Source organism: Epinephelus lanceolatus, chromosome 1 (assembly GCF_041903045.1).
Source record: "Epinephelus lanceolatus isolate andai-2023 chromosome 1, ASM4190304v1, whole genome shotgun sequence".
Taxonomy (NCBI): domain Eukaryota; kingdom Metazoa; phylum Chordata; class Actinopteri; order Perciformes; family Serranidae; genus Epinephelus; species Epinephelus lanceolatus.
Window position 1 is genome coordinate 20572821 of NC_135734.1, and position 15934 is coordinate 20588754.

Consider the following 15934-nt stretch of genomic DNA (forward strand, 5'->3'; position numbering starts at 1 on the left):
ACTTTAAAGAAGGTATTTGTAAAATGAACCGCGTGAGAGTCCAGAGCAGGTCTCCCTCACCATGTGAATGAGAGTGGGAGTGGTTTCGACTTCCTGTACATCTCTGCGAGTACACGAACATTATTTATTTGCGTTGCCCTAGAACCCTTCAGTACCAGCACACACACACACACACCCTCCAGTGCTTTTTTTGGCTCTGTGACAACACAAAGCTGCCTTTTATCTGCACTGAGCCAGCCACTGATTGATTGTTTTGTTTGGGCTTATTGGAGCCTGACCAATGTAAACATGGGATTTTTTTTTATGCTATTGACCAGGGCTGAGGTATTTTCTTGGTTCAGCTGAACTGCAGATTTAATTTGGTTTTATTATGGAAACTGAGTGCATCCTTATAGTATGTGCACTGCTGCATATGGTAGATGTATGATATGAGGCACTTTATCACTAAGTTCTGTGAGTTTGAAAGCTATATGAGCCTTTCCTTTTTATGAGACCTTCAGGTTAAGTTTGTCAGTGTCTGTTTGTGCGCTTCTTCGCCCATTCATGTGTGTGTATTTGTGTGTGTGTGTGCAGTTTCTGAGCCCACTCTGAAGCTGAAGTTAAAGAAGCTCATCAGTACAAGGCCAAACCCGCTGCAGCGTAAGATCAGTGCCCCACCCAGTGTCAAGCACAGGACAGAAACTCTGGGTAGAGTATCTACATTTAGCTCTAACACTTTCTTCATCTCAGGTTGTATTTGCACTACTATTTTAACTATTGAAGTGTAATGTTGCTTTGATATGCCGTTTCTGTATCTGTTAATTTGTTGCATGTGATTTCAACACATGGTGCACTGACACAGTTTGATTTATTTTGCAATTTAATAAGTGTGTCTTTTGGTGCAGTTTGAACACATGTGTTCTGACAGTCTTGGCTATCATGAGTTGATAAGCGTGTCTCAATTCTGTCATCCAGACTCCTCCCCCAGCAGCAGCAGCAGCAACCCAGCGTCAGGGGGAAGCTCACCCAATGACAGCCTCCATTCAGAAAACGGGCACCTGCCGCTGGTTCATGAGGTGTGAGGCCTTTCTATATATTTTGAATTTTTTTTCGTAATAATACACCTTTGAAAACCTTTACCAAACAAACACAGTAAAGAGAGTCGGGCCAAACTTTGTTCCACCCAGAGATTTATTGCGTATTCACAGAAAGCACAACAAACTGAGCTGATCTCGAGAGCAACTGAGACGAGGCATAGTGTGCATAGTTTTTCACAAACCTTAAAGCTGCAACATGACAGCAATTTAGCGGACTGTCTTATCCACATCAGCATATAATGAGGGCACAGGTAAAGACACAGTGTCCTGTTCAACCACACATCAACACAGTACGGGGGACGAGAAGTGTTCAACCTTAATGCACTTTATATTTTCACTTCCAATTATCGATTTATTCATAAAATGTTCCCAAGAAAACCTATTGCCTTTTTTGGTGAAAAACATGGTCTTGTGATTTTACCATTACTCTTTAAAGGACATCCACCAACAGTTGAATTTTAACTGGGTGTTAAACGCAGTACAGTAATGGTGCCCAATGCTTTAAACAATGAGATTTGAGAAGGCCAGATGGCCTGTTGTACAAACACATAATACTTGATCAGCATCTAATTAAAACACAGATTTCTCTATATTCTATTCACTAACCATATTTTTTGTTACTTGCTACGACAGTAGAGTGTTTTAATCCATTTTTTGTATGTGATTACCTGTACAGATAATCTTTAATGAATATTTCTGTCTCATTCAGGCTCAGAGGTTGCTGGCCCATTTCAGCTTGCCTCCCAACCCCACTGCCATGCCCAACATCACTGCTGGACTTCCTGCACAGGTGTGCAACAATAACCCTCTAGGATTCCTTTCTCAACATATAAACTGTTGACGTTTTGTTTCACACACGAAAACATTTACAGATAATGTGGATATACATTCATGCTAAGTCTGTCTAAGACTGGATGTCTAAAATAGTGCCTGCACACTTAAACATTTATAGAAACGTGGTGTATTCATTCTTTCACTTCCCTCTTGATTTCTTTGGTGCTTTCATATCTTGTCAGTCAGTCATGTGGTAGTTCACTCACTTGGTGACAATGTGTATGTATGTATGTATGTTTGTAGCTGATTATATCTCTACTTTACAAACAGCCCATGAAGCCCTCTTTTTATGCACTAGCCCTCCATTTTGCTCATTTGTGTTAAACTGAAACCGTGACAAGGGCTTCCCTTATTTGTAGTGACTTCTCGGGCAATTCTAAACACCATGTCTCCTCTCCTCACCTCTCTCCCCAGGCTGACCTGAGAGTAGCGAGGCCGTTGGCGGTATCTGCTTTGCATCAGGTCTACCTGCCTCTGGAGGGAAACAGTCCAGCCCTGTCTCAGCGCCTGCAGCCTGTGCTCATACTGGAACCACACACCGGACTGGTGCAACAACAGCTTGTCTCTCGTGAGTTGTGTAACTGTAAATGTGTTGTACAGCAGAAACAAAAATACCTTAGTATGCATGTATACACAAGACATGCTTTTAGACATGCAAGTGACGACACGAAAGACAGATGTATGCAAAAAATGTATACATGTCACCTTTGATGTAAGATCTGGCCTCTCCACTGCAGCCAGTGGATACTGGGATATGTTACAGATGACACAGGTAGCTGGATGGCTCCCCTACCTTTTGCATCAGCCAAGAAAATTCCAAATAATCGACAGTATGTAACCAATGGCTTGTGTCACTTTTGGATTATTTCGAAAGGAAACATACCATGAAAGATGACTTTATGGAGTTCATGCAAGGCTTCTTAGACAAGCCTTATTATGAGCTGGCACCACCACTCGAAGAGGGATGTATACCATCCACAAAAATTTAGAGGGATCAGAGGTGCTCGCTTTGAAGGCTTGTCACTGAATGACATCTTACTTCCATGGCTCTGTCTCAGCAGCAGTCTGGGTGTCCTCATCTGGTTTAGGGAGGAACCTGTCTCTGTGACTGATTTTGTTTGGCAGATGCTTTATTGTTCCTTTGTTCTGGAAGAAAACAGGGATGCACCACATTTTTGTGGTATTGAGACACTGACAATGTGGCAGATAACATTTACATTTATATTAATTCGCTTTGCAGACACTTTGTATGTCCAAAGCGGCATACAAATGAGGTACAACCAAAGCCACAGTAGATCAAAGAGATAAACATCTAATTTTGTAGAATGGCAAAGATGACAGGGGACAATACATGAGCTTAATAGGCTACATGTTCCTCGCTTGAGGATTGAGAATTGAGATTCCTTTTAAAAGGCAGCAAACAGTGAACTGTGTTTCTTTTATGACACGTCAATTAAGGTAATTTCTGATCTTGTGTACCTTAAAGTAACTACTGCAGAGGATCTTACCAAAGTCAGCTTGTCCTTGGCAAAGCAAAACTGGCACCTTTGGCATCTAACACATGGTGCTAGTTTATGTAGTAGTTTATGGATAGAGGGTGCAAAGAGAGCGATCGCCAGCTTTATCTATAGTGTGATATGTAGGCAACTAGGATGGCAAGGTGATATCATTGGAGGAGAGAACCAGTGGTGTAGTGGAGGGTATACTCAGGTATACAGGGTATACCCACTTCTTTTTCTATCCAGTTACAGTATACCCACCTATCAGCTAAAAAGCCATTGCAATATATGGGAGAGTATGCCCACTTCCTCATCGGTAACCTACCTATCTACCTAGTAGCACACCCACCTCATCAATTACCACTACACCACTGGTTGTGACATGTTTTTATCAGCTGATCTGTCAATCAGCCGATATTAGGGATTGACAGATCAGCTGATAAAGACGCGTCACAACCACCACCAAGTGACACTTCTGAGGAAGGCAGAAGTTTCCGCCGAAACATGTCAAGGTATGTAACATGTAACATCATGTAACATGTCTGAGATAAAAGAACAACTAAAGTCATTATCAGAAACTAAAGACATAATGAACACCATTGAACTAATTTTTAAGGCCTTTCGAAGCTAGGATGATTTAGTGAGGAAGTGTGACATACCACCAACCCCCAGGACTTAGCTCAGACCTGTTTCCTGGTGTCAAGTGTAGTATAGGTACACAGGAACTGGTGAGGAGTGTGGTGGAGCTTAAAGATCATGAGACTCCACTGTGAAGTGTAAGCTTTTATTTTGTCGTCTATAATTCATGCAGTACGTTTTTCACCTGGTTTGTTTGTTGCACATGTTTTGAGTTTGGGGGATCTTTAGCCACCCTTTTCAGTTCTCTTCTTGTGCCAATGAAAGTGAGTTTTGAAAGTGATTTTTTTAATAAATTAATATTAATATATAGATTAATATTTGATGTATATATTTTTAGAAAATGTAACATTGCACTATCTTTGTATGTGTGTTGGTATATTCAATTGCTTACCTGTACCTTCAAGAGAGGCATTACTAAGTATATGTACACTTATTTTTGTATTTCCTGTTGCTGTTTTTTAAGTTCCTTTAAGAGCTGCCAGTCACAACAAAAAGCCTGTATATTAACCATCAACATCTCTCATTATTGACCTTTTTCACAGCAGACATTTTTACTTTATTTAGCAAGAAAGCACAGATTTAACTGAATAACATCAAAAACAACTGCATAGCCTTTAAGGGTGCAGGTTCAGGGTCTGGTTTTAGGAAACTGCTGCAGTCCTGCTAAAATAGGTCAAAGTGTCTGCTGTGAAAATGGTTTATTTGTTTTAAATCTTTAAGAACATTGATGTTTTCTGCTACGCTTTCTTAATTATCTGAACATTATAATATGAACAGCACAAGGGCACCCTCTACTGGGCTGTCGATTTTGCTGCAGTTTTGCAGACGATACAGAAATTGGCTGTAAAGTCAAATGTTATCATCCACCCATATTTCCTCTGTATTTTTGTTTTAAAAATGAAATATTATTATAATGTCTCAAATATATCAGCTGTCCTCTCTTTTCTTCTCGCTGTTCTTCTTTTCTTTCTATCACACCCTATCATCCTCTGTCTGTTTCCATTTTACTCTCCTCCTACCCATTTTAGTTTATTTTTTTCTGCCTGTTTTTGTCGTGTTTATCTCCATCTATTGTGCTTCTTTATTTTTTTCTCCACATGTACCCTTACCCCTCTTTTTTTCTGTCTGTCTTTATTTGCCATATTTTAACCTGTTCCTCTCTCTCATCCTCTCCGCAGTTCATGGTTTGAGCTCCATTCCTCTGCAGCAGCAACAGCAGCCTCACCTGTCCTCCCCCACCAGAAGGGAAGGCGTAGTTACCTTGTCCTCCCACAGACCCCTGGAGCGGACACGCTCAGAGCCGCCGCCCTACAGCCACTCAGCCCTTTCTCTGCACGCCAGCCATTACTCTCACATCCAGCACCAGCTGGCCCAGCAATACCACAAGAGCGGGCTGGAGAGGTTCAAGCAGAATTCACACCTAAGCAAGGTGAGAAGGTTTATTCTGTGGCATTTTGTTCATGGATTCTCCCTTAAAAAGACTTTTTTTTTTTCATTTGACTCAACACAGAAATCATTTGTTGTCATTAGTTTTATACAAGTGCATGCTAAAGAGAGCATTAGCAACCTTATGACCTGTTAACACTGTAAATTCTGTACCTTATGCTAGCTGACAAGCAAGTCCATTGAGAAGCCTCGTCTGACGCAGATCCCATCAGAGGACATGGACCTGGAAGAGATTGGATCCGGATCAGGTTCGGGTCCAGGGTCTGTGTGTGACTCAGAACCTGGCTCCATGTGTGAGGACAGCTACCACAGGAGACAGAGCACTGCCAGCACTGACTCAGTTTATGACACAGAGTCCACTACCTCCTCACGGGACAGCTTAATCGAGCCATCACACCCAGTCAGTCAGGTACTGATATAAACCCCTTAAATAAAAATTGCTTTAACGCTTTAATGTTCTTTTTGGCACTGGAGGAAGATATATATTGACACCGATTCTCTGCTGATGATTTGAGCATCTTTAGTGATGTTTAGTGTACCTTTTATTTAATATGGTATTAATCAAGTAACAAATGAGACAGGAAAAAATATATAGTTTAATATTTGCATTGCAAGTGAGTGTGTATATGTATTCACATGTTTGAAGCCATCTTTGACATCAGAGGGCGCTGTAGCTTCATTTATACAAGATGAAAAGAAGGCGAGTTACTGTACTATGAAAGCATGCTTGGCAGTCCTGCATTTTCTTTATCAGTTGCTTGTTCTAGACAAGCAGTATTAAATTGACCAAATAATGAGTAGTTGCAGTGTACTGGGGAGAGGCTTTCGACTTATGTGAATGTGGAAGTTTACTCCAGTTAGTCTTTGCCATGTGCTGCTGCTGCTGCTGTAAAATGCTCACTTCCCTTTTCTCCTCTTCACCCACTGCCCTCGGAACCACAGAGGCAGGTGGTCCTTAGATCAGGTCTTCAGCTGGACACCCTGGCTGTGCCTGCCCTAATTTGGCCTCACCAGCCTCTGGTTCGGACCCGGTCCTCCCCTGCCTCCACCTCCCTGCCTCCTCCTCCACATCCACCCACAACCATACCATCCCTGTCACTGTCCAGCCCTGCTGCTGATGTCCAGCTACGCTTCACCACAGGTGTGGGACTTTTTTTTTAATCAGGAAAATATAAAAAGAAGCCAAGAATTCCATCATGTGGTGACGTATTTTAGCTACAATTCACGTACAATATGATCATTAAACACTGAGAAAGGAAAATAAGGTTAAGAGATGATGACGATGATGGTGTGTGTGTGTGTGTGTGTGTGTGTGTGTGTGTGTGTGTAGGTCTGGTTTATGATGCTCAAATGCAGAAGCATCAGTGTACCTGTGGGGATAACAGTCGCCATCCGGAGCATGCTGGGAGGGTCCAGAGCATCTGGTCAAGACTGCATGAAAGAGGCCTCAGGAATCAGTGTGAGGTAAGGCGTGTGTCCACACAAACACACACACATAAACACAGGTCCCTGTCCCCTGTGTCAGTATCATATGCAGTTTATATATTTGTGTGTGTGTGTGTGTGTGTGTGTGTGTGTGTGTGTGTAGCGTATCCGCAGTAGGAAGGCCACTCTAGAGGAGCTGCAGTCAGTCCATTCAGAGAAACATGTGCTTCTGTTCGGCACCAACCCGCTCAACCGCCTCAAGCTGGACAACCGCAAGCTGGCTGGTAACATCACTTATGATATATATTTTTTAAAAGATAAAAATAATAAACATTATTTAAACATTCACGACAGTTGTATGACTGAAATAATCTTCCGCAGGAATCATATCTCAACAGATGTTTGTGATGTTGCCGTGTGGAGGAGTTGGGGTGAGTGCAACATATATGCACACACACGCACACACATGCACACACATCATAGACCCCTTTAAAACACAAGTCATGTGGGAATCCTTCCACTTATCTAATTGCGTACAGCAAACATTACATGGCTGATTATGGCTCATTATGCAATTAAGATGATAATAGTACAAATTGCTAATGCTATTGTTTTTGGCTAAGATAACTTTGAAACCCAATCAGAAATCAAAGACTGTAAAAACGTGCGATGTGGAAGAGAGAGCGAGAGAGGAAGAGGGGAAGAAAGAGGTTACACACAGAGACTGTAGCTTGGAGGGGTGCGTGCCACTGAAACTGGATTTTATTTAAAGCGAATGGGTTTGGGCAAACAGGGAATGAGAATACAGAGGAAGAAAAAGAAAATAAATTGCAAAGGTACGAGAGCCGAGCAGATGACGTAAAAGACATTTTCTCCTCTCATGTGGCGAAACATGGATAATAATGCCCACAGGAAACTGTTGTGAAGCACAATGAGAAGAGAGGAGGCAGATAAGAGAGTAGGAGAGGAGAAGAGGTAGGAAGAGAAGAAGGGGGCTGGGTGTTAGTTGATAAGACGACTGATCTGCATGGATTTCCGGACCTTGGCTGCTCTGGTGAAGAGGGGTGATTGGAACAAGATGGCAGAGTCTGTGATAAAAGAAATTCCTTTGATTTCATTGTTCCACCGCGGCATACCACCAATGTGAGTTTTGAAACATGGAGTAATGTTGAAACACAAGACGGGGTTTATAGAGAGAATAGATGAAACAAAGAGAAAGTGGATGTGGAAATAAGAAGTCTAAGCAATGGTTAGTATCCACAGAAGTTTATGGTCCACTGTCTCACATTTGTTTAGTTTTTATTGCACCACAAGAATACTCTGCATTACAAGAATAATTATTTATGGCATTTATTATCTCAAAATAAAGGAAGTGCAGGTAAAAGTAAACTTAGATGAATGTAAATTATAGACAGAACTTTCAATCAACTCCTTATCAGCTGACAGCAGCTGTTGACTGGTGATTTCCAGTGGGACTGTCAGGTAAAATCCTGCATACTGGTCTTACTGGATTTCAGTAAATCAGTCGAGACTGATTCAACAAAACTAATAACAGAAAAAGAAATAATTTTTACACCAGTCATTTTTAATTGATTGTCTATTAACAAATGTAGTTACCTTTTGAACTTTTGAACTGACTGTCCATGTCTCATCACTTTCATATGGACAGGTAGACATCGATACAGTCTGGAATGAACTTCACACATCAGCAGCTTCCCGCATCGCTGCAGGATGTGTCACAGACCTGGCACTGAAGGTGGCTCAAGGGGAACTGAAGGTGTGTCTTTTGTTGCAGAATACCTTATCAGCAAATACCATGTGTTTTCTCAGGAATTTAAGAGCTGCAGTGTAACAGGTCGTGGGGTAAACAACCATTATATACCATGGACCACTGGTTCCCAACCTTGGGGACCTGACCCCCATTAGGGGTCGCCAAAGCTTCACAGGGGGTCACAAGGCCTTCTTGGTTTCAAGGGATGTAAGAAAACTGTTTTTTGTAAACACACAGCAGACCTATGTCTTAAGTGGGAGTAAGTGGAGACACGTTGTCCATCTTTAGATTCAGTCATTCTTACATACACTACAGTATCACTTCAGTAACTCCCCTACTGTAGATAGCTGTTGTCTGTAGTTAACATAGTATTTTGGTATACAATTAGCCAGGTGTAAGCTTAAAGATGTGAACTGTGATGGTTGACCCCTAAAAGCAGAAAGGTGTTTAAGTTTTTGCTTTCTTCTCACAGAATGGCTTTGCAGTGGTGAGGCCTCCTGGACACCATGCAAACCACTCCTCCCCTCTGTAAGTACAGCAGCACACACACACACACACACACACACACACACACTTACACACTCACACATACACCTACATACCAGGAGCCAGGAGGTCTCTACAAAGTGTTTCAAAAGATTTATTACAGATCAGCTACACTTCTGAGCGAGAGAGAGAGCAAGCCTATGTCTCTCTGTCTTAATGTGTGTGTGTGTGAGTTTGTGTGATGTGTGCTACCTGACTGATGCCCGAGGCAATCTACCTCCTCCACTCAGTTTCTTTTAAACTTTCAAGACACAGAGCAAAGCACCTCAAAAGAAACTGTGCATGTGTGTGTGTGTGTGTATGCATGGATTTGTGTTAGTCTTTGATAGGAGGCATTAGCCAACTAACCACATTCAGCTGGGGCTGTGTGTGTGCTCAGCAGTGCTTGTCACTGGTTATTTATGGGATGATAATGACTTTTCTTGATGAGCGGATTTGGACAGCATATATGAGATACCATCCACGCACGCACACACATAGGCGCTCACAGTTTACGACCCTTGCTGACACTGCTACTTCCAACATTCCTCCATTGTTTTTCATACATCAACACTTTTTTTGCATACCTTTACTGCAGACAGCAAGTGTTGGGGGAACCACTGCGCCAAGTTGTGAGTTCATTTCTCTGAAATCATCTCACACGTCCTGCCAGCAATTCACACTATGTTATCATTTGGAATGTGAGGTGAATTTTATGATAAGCTTGGTTTTCTGTTTGTCACAAAATGTGTGGGTTCTGCATTTCTCAAGAGTGCAAGATTTCAGACTCAGCATCATGTTCTAATATGAAAAGCCATTTTTGTTTGTCAGCAGTGGAAGATGAAATACAACTTGAAATAAAACATCATTTCTTCAATATTTGCAGTAAATGTTTGCCTGGCATGAGTTTCCCTCTATGACTTGCACATTCAGTGCTTCATTCAGTGAGTCAGTGCTGTGATTGTCACAACCTGGACTGAATAGCCACCACATGACGTTACACAACTGGAGACATGTCTTAGAGGTTCCTAAGGTCCATATGGTGATTCTATGATATTAATTTGGTGAAGATGTCCTGATAAAAACATGTGGCTGCCTCTCTTCCTCTCTGTTTGTCCACAGGGGCTTCTGTTTCTTCAACTCCGTGGCCATCGCTGCCAAGCAGCTCCAACACAAACTCAACGTCAGCAAGATCCTCATTGTGGACTGGGTGAGGACCAACCGCATGACCAGCATCACTGGTCCGCACATGGATAAGAATAAACAGGCGAAAACACGCGCGTACCAGCACACAAACGCATCGTGGGCACGATCAAGGTCCCAGAACAGAAGCAGAGCAGCCCTCGACAGTAGCGCTCCTATTTATCATTTATTTCATTAAGGCGCTGTTATCTCTGGTCTCCATGTGAGATGTCACGTATGCTCAGAGTTGAAACCGAGTTACACACAGTCATATGAACATAAACCCACACACGTGCAGATATTGATCCGCAGCCAGGTGGTTGTATCTGTTCACCATGTGTGTGTATATGAGGCTGTAGTGTGTCTTTACACACATCGTGATCTCTGACATATTACTGCATCGTACGCTAATTACTACCTGCTTCATCAGAAGTTTTTAAGATTGAAACACATTTGCCATTGAGGGCAAAAAGCCTTGCAGGGATTACAGACCCTGCTCTGCATTGTGGGTCATATGTTTTATCTATACTTCCTGATAAAAGAATGACAGTGAAGTTCCCTTTTGTGATTTGTGATCATTTAGTTTGCTTTGAACAAATGTGTCAAATACCTGCTTTGGTCCTGGCCTTCCTAACCTGTCATCCAATCATTGTCCAGGATGTTCACCATGGCAACGGCACCCAGGAAGCCTTCTATAATGACCCAAATGTGCTGTACATCTCTCTACATCGCTACGACGACGGCAACTTCTTTCCTGGTAGTGGACATCCCAGTGAGGTAGGTACTCTTCCACAGCAGCGTTGTGTTTATCTGCTTTGTTTGTGTTGCCACGGAGAGGGATGGGTGTTTGTGTGTGTTTGTGTGTCTCTACATGTACCTAGATTCTTGTGAACACAACAGAACAGAAGAACAATACATGAGAAACATTTACGACACAGGTTCTCTCTATAGAGGTGATGCCCTGAGTGGATTCTTTGTCTTTGACTCCCAAGACTACAGAATTCATAATAATGCCACCCATGTGATGAAAGATATGTTGGCATAGAAATATTTGGTTATTAAAGGATCCCAGTGGGACATTAGAGGACTCAAGAGCTTTGTGTTTACCATATACTTGTCAAAGCAGGAAGAATGATTGTAACAATAAATCCCTGAATAATCTGCATGATTTAAAGCCCCAGTTAAAACCTCAGTTTGGTCATGAAGAGGGATCACAAAGTCTGAACTGCTCAGGCAAAAAATTGGACAGGTTAGCATGGGTATGTTACCTTGTAGTGTACAGAGATTAAGATCAAACCATCTTTCATACAATTAGGCCTCAGACCACTCTGAGCTGTCACGATTAGTTCAGACATATTTTACTTATACCACTGGAATCTAAGCAATGTGGTCCTGTAATTTTGGCTGCTTACTGTATAAATCCGAACACAAAGTGCTTGTCTTCAAGTTTAATCATTTAGAATTTCAGTTATAGTGTTTTTCCAGCTCAACATAAATAACTCAGATTAGCTTGTTTGCTTTAGTCCATTGTCATATTTGCAACTTTTTAACCTTCAACGTGAAATTTCCAAACGTTGCAAATGTGTTTACCCAGTGAACTCGCAATAAGCTCATCACACTTTGATTTTGTGTATCCAATGTAGGTTTATTTCCCCAGTTCTAGTTTATTTAAGAAACTCCAGAGCTTTGGATGTAAGAACTTCACAACAGGATGTGTACAGTGGAATTGCATGCCTATGTTTGCATACAGGAAATTGAGATGCCTATGAATTCTGCATGCGGTTTTACCAGAAACCAAGTGTGATGACTATCCCCAGTCGAACGAATTGACCCCAACCCACGGTGGCATTCATAACCCATTCAGTCCCCCCACATCCCCGCCTCTCGCTCTACCATCCTCCCCCACAATAATGAGGATAAAATAGTCAATGTTTTCCCATAAAATCCCCCGATGAGGGACGGTACATAAAACGCTCTGCTGGCTTGGATGTGGCTTTGCCTTAAGTGGCCCCTCAACCTCTGTTGAGCTGTGTGGTAAACCTCTGGAGTCTCGCTGTCCCCCGTGTAGGTATATAACACACCATGGGGTAGGGGTGTGATGTCATAGCCATAACAGAGAGTGCCGAGTACCACACAGAAACCAGCGACGGCCTAATCCAGTCCAGCAACTCTTGAAACATGAAAGAGAGAAAGAGGACAGAGAGGAGCGCAAGAGACTTGGAGCAATAGCAGGAATTGTGTGTGTGTGTGTGTGTGTGTGTGTGTGTGTGCGCGGCTATGTGTGTGTGTGTGTGTGTCTGTGTGCATGTGCGTGTGCATGCGGGTACATTACCAGTTGGCAGAGGACAGGAGGCCTCATGTGTTTTTAGTTTGCCCTGTGAACATCCCGTCCACTGAGAGAAGAATGGAGACAGACGCTCTGCGATGCTCATCAGCATTCTTTCAAACATCCTCTCACACCCATACGCACACACACACACATTTCTACACACACACACACACAAAGGAAATTACCACGCCTTGCTGCCAAAAGTATGTCAATCACCCTCCTCATTCTGCCCTCAAACTGACACATTGACTGATGGTGAAGGGCTTTGAGAACAGCTAAATGGCTTCTAGCAGGACTACAAAGAGAAAGGCAGGAATCTTTAAACCTTTTTTCCAAGATCTGGGCCTCCGTTCGCTCTCTGCCCCAAATATGTGGGGTCAAAGTGAGAGAACGTCCATCGACTCCGCCTGGCATTTTGGGAGTACATGTCAATCTCAATACAGCAAGCGAAATCCACTAAAATCATTTACAGTACATCATAAAATGTAAATGAGCAGTGTAGAGTAGTATAGCATGCATGTTTTATTTGACATGTCATATATACCGAACCTACTAAATTCCACATACAGAGCACATAGCATGCAGTCCCTCCAGTTAAATACAAATAATACATTCTTATTATATAAATAGAACATTTTACAACATACAGAATGTGTTTCTAACGCAGCAGTTTCCAAATGTGAAATATTTCCCAGTATAGCTATAACCTAAAGCTCGAGAATCATAAACGGGTGTAGCTCTGTTGTGGCTCCGAGTGATTTATAAGGTCATTTGACAAATTGTATCAAAATCAAAATGGAGGGACAGGGGTGTTGAATTAATAGCCATGCGTCTTTCATTTAGGAATCATAATCACTCCCTGGTGTTGCTTAAAGAGATTCAGTCACTTTTCCTCGATTGGTGCAATGCGAGGTTTTGGAACAGCCGTGCTTGTTTTGTGAACATTTGACACAAATCTGTCATCGTCACGCAGTTTCTCAACTTTCGCTGGGACTCATTAACTTTTTTGACATTCACAGAAATGCTGTCTCTCTCTCTCAGTCTCACTCTCTTTCTCCCTCCATCCAGGTGGGTGCAGGTGCAGGCGAGGGCTTCAATGTGAATGTGGGATGGACGGGGGGTTTGAACCCTCCCATGGGTGATGCCGAGTACCTGGCTGCATTCAGGTAAAGAACAACCCCATCCTGTCTCTATTAGCCACATCATATTTCTTTCTCTGGTACTCTCCAATTAATAATCTAAAATGAAAGGTCTGCATGTCCAACCCCATTGGCTACAAATTAAGATTTTTTTAGCCATTTAGCTCTTTAGCAGAAACACTTTGTAATGGTTTGTGTTATTGTTAGCTAGTGTATGGTAAATATCCTTTGTTATTTCAACATCAGGTTGTGTTGTTAACATGCTAACTGGCTAACTAGCATCTTGAATCCTTCCTGTCAATCTTCCATTGCCCTTTTTGAATGACGATTACAGACTACCACCGCCTGCTGGTGTGGAGAGTTATTTCCTGTCACTCAGGTGCAGAACGTTTGTGCTAGTTGGCCGTTGGTTATAGTCTTTGGGGTGCAAATTTTTGGCCGAGACACAGGCGACGTAAGGCAAGGCAACAGTCAGCCTTCGTCTCTGCTAGTTTTATGATGTCGGTCTGGCGTGTCTGGGCCTTTAGGTCATCATAAGTTTCAGTCTGTCAGTCAAACTAATTATGTCATTGTCTGGGTTGTTACATCACCTCAGGTATGCCTTCAGTGAAGTACTGTGTTGTTAGTAAGCTAGTTTAGCGAATAAAAACACCAGATGCAAAATGACAGAATAGCATAAAACAATCAAGTCAGGAAAAGACGGAAAGTATTTTATTGTCAACAGGAAATGCTTATTTTTTAATAATGCAATTAGAATGACAAGTGTGCGTGTGTGTGTGTGTGTGTGTGTGTGTGTGTGTGTGTGTGTGTGCGTGCGCCAGGAGGACAAACAATAAGCCATTATGTCTGTCTTCCTGGTTGAAGCATGCTGGAATGCAACACCTGTGAGACAGACTGATTGTCATGTTGAGATGTTGCATCTTGATCACTGCGACGGGTCACCTGTAGCAGCTCAAGCAGGTTTCATATCTGATTTCTGATTCCCTCTGAAAGATGGTTGGCAGTAATATCCTAACATGCTGTTATGTAAGCCACAACTCTCCACTGATTGTTAAAACCACTAAAAACAAAACTGTACATGGTTGTGCTGGCAAAACTCACCTTTCATTTCATTCAAGCTATTTTTCCTGAATGAATATACTTTGGTTCTGCTCAACACTGTAACACACTCTGTCAGCAATTCTGGCTTGCCACCAGATGATTAAACATTATGTGAGCTCTACATGGTTCTGCATGCAGCAGACACAGTGGGTGGGCCCCTCGTCAAAGGAAAGATGCTAATGAGCTAACCCTTACTGGTAAAAATCCATAGAGCCAATAGGCAGGCTCGGAAACACTAAGTCCAGTGTTTACTGGAGCTCGGGATGCTAATTAAGAAACAACTGGTCTTTTCCTGAGCAGGCGTCTGGTTTTGGTATTTTTTGGGGAAATGGCAAGTGTTTTCATGTGTAAAACTTCCTCAGTTAACCACACTGTAGTACTGTACCGTATTGTGTGTTACCCCTAGAAACGTTGCCCTGTATCAAAGCTCTGTGGAGAAGGAGTGTCCTGGTGGTCCAGTGGTTTGAGGCAAATACCATGTAGCTGTGATGTCCGGGATGCATATCCGGCCAAAGGCCTTTGTTGCATGTCATCATGGGGAACGACCTCATATTTACTGCCACCGTCAACTATCTAATTAAGGCCAAAAAAAATCCCACAATAATAGCAAAAATGTTATTTGGACTTGCAACACTGCACACAAGATTTTTAAGAAGCAAAATACATGAAGCGGCACGAGGGATCTTTGTAAAAAACACGCTACAAACATTTTTCAGGGGACTTTGCCGCCATCCTGTGAATTAACTGGTGAAAATAAATGCATAACATGCTATGCAGACAAAATTTAATGCATCATGAATTCATGTTTATGCAATTAAGTACCTAGTCTGGTGCCAGTTCTGTAATTCAATTTGAATACATGATTTAGACGGTGGGACGTTCCAGACTCTGTGTGTTTCTCTTCAGGACGGAACAGAAAGCTAGCGGTTGTTGATGATGTGTGTCTCTGTTTTTTGGGTGTGTGTTAG

At 42.3% G+C, this 15934-nt stretch overlaps 1 protein-coding gene across 4 annotated transcripts in view; it reads left to right on the forward strand.

Annotated features, from left to right (window-relative positions):
- Positions 1–15934, forward strand: part of LOC117256721 (histone deacetylase 7-like) — a 49469-nt gene that overhangs the window by 24439 nt on the left and 9096 nt on the right. For 3 of the 4 annotated variants that reach the window (XM_078167174.1, XM_033626324.2, XM_033626327.2), the window contains exons 6-20: positions 574–687; positions 955–1055; positions 1786–1866; positions 2325–2478; positions 5227–5477; positions 5658–5903; positions 6437–6635; positions 6825–6958; positions 7083–7203; positions 7301–7350; positions 8589–8696; positions 9163–9218; positions 10338–10425; positions 11055–11174; positions 13795–13892. In XM_078167174.1, coding sequence (XP_078023300.1) covers positions 574–687; positions 955–1055; positions 1786–1866; positions 2325–2478; positions 5227–5477; positions 5658–5903; positions 6437–6635; positions 6825–6958; positions 7083–7203; positions 7301–7350; positions 8589–8696; positions 9163–9218; positions 10338–10425; positions 11055–11174; positions 13795–13892 — 1921 coding nt within the window. The remainder of the gene's footprint in view (positions 1–573; positions 688–954; positions 1056–1785; positions 1867–2324; positions 2479–5226; positions 5478–5657; positions 5904–6436; positions 6636–6824; positions 6959–7082; positions 7204–7300; positions 7351–8588; positions 8697–9162; positions 9219–10337; positions 10426–11054; positions 11175–13794; positions 13893–15934) is intronic. The other variant, XM_078167176.1, reaches the window with a different exon arrangement.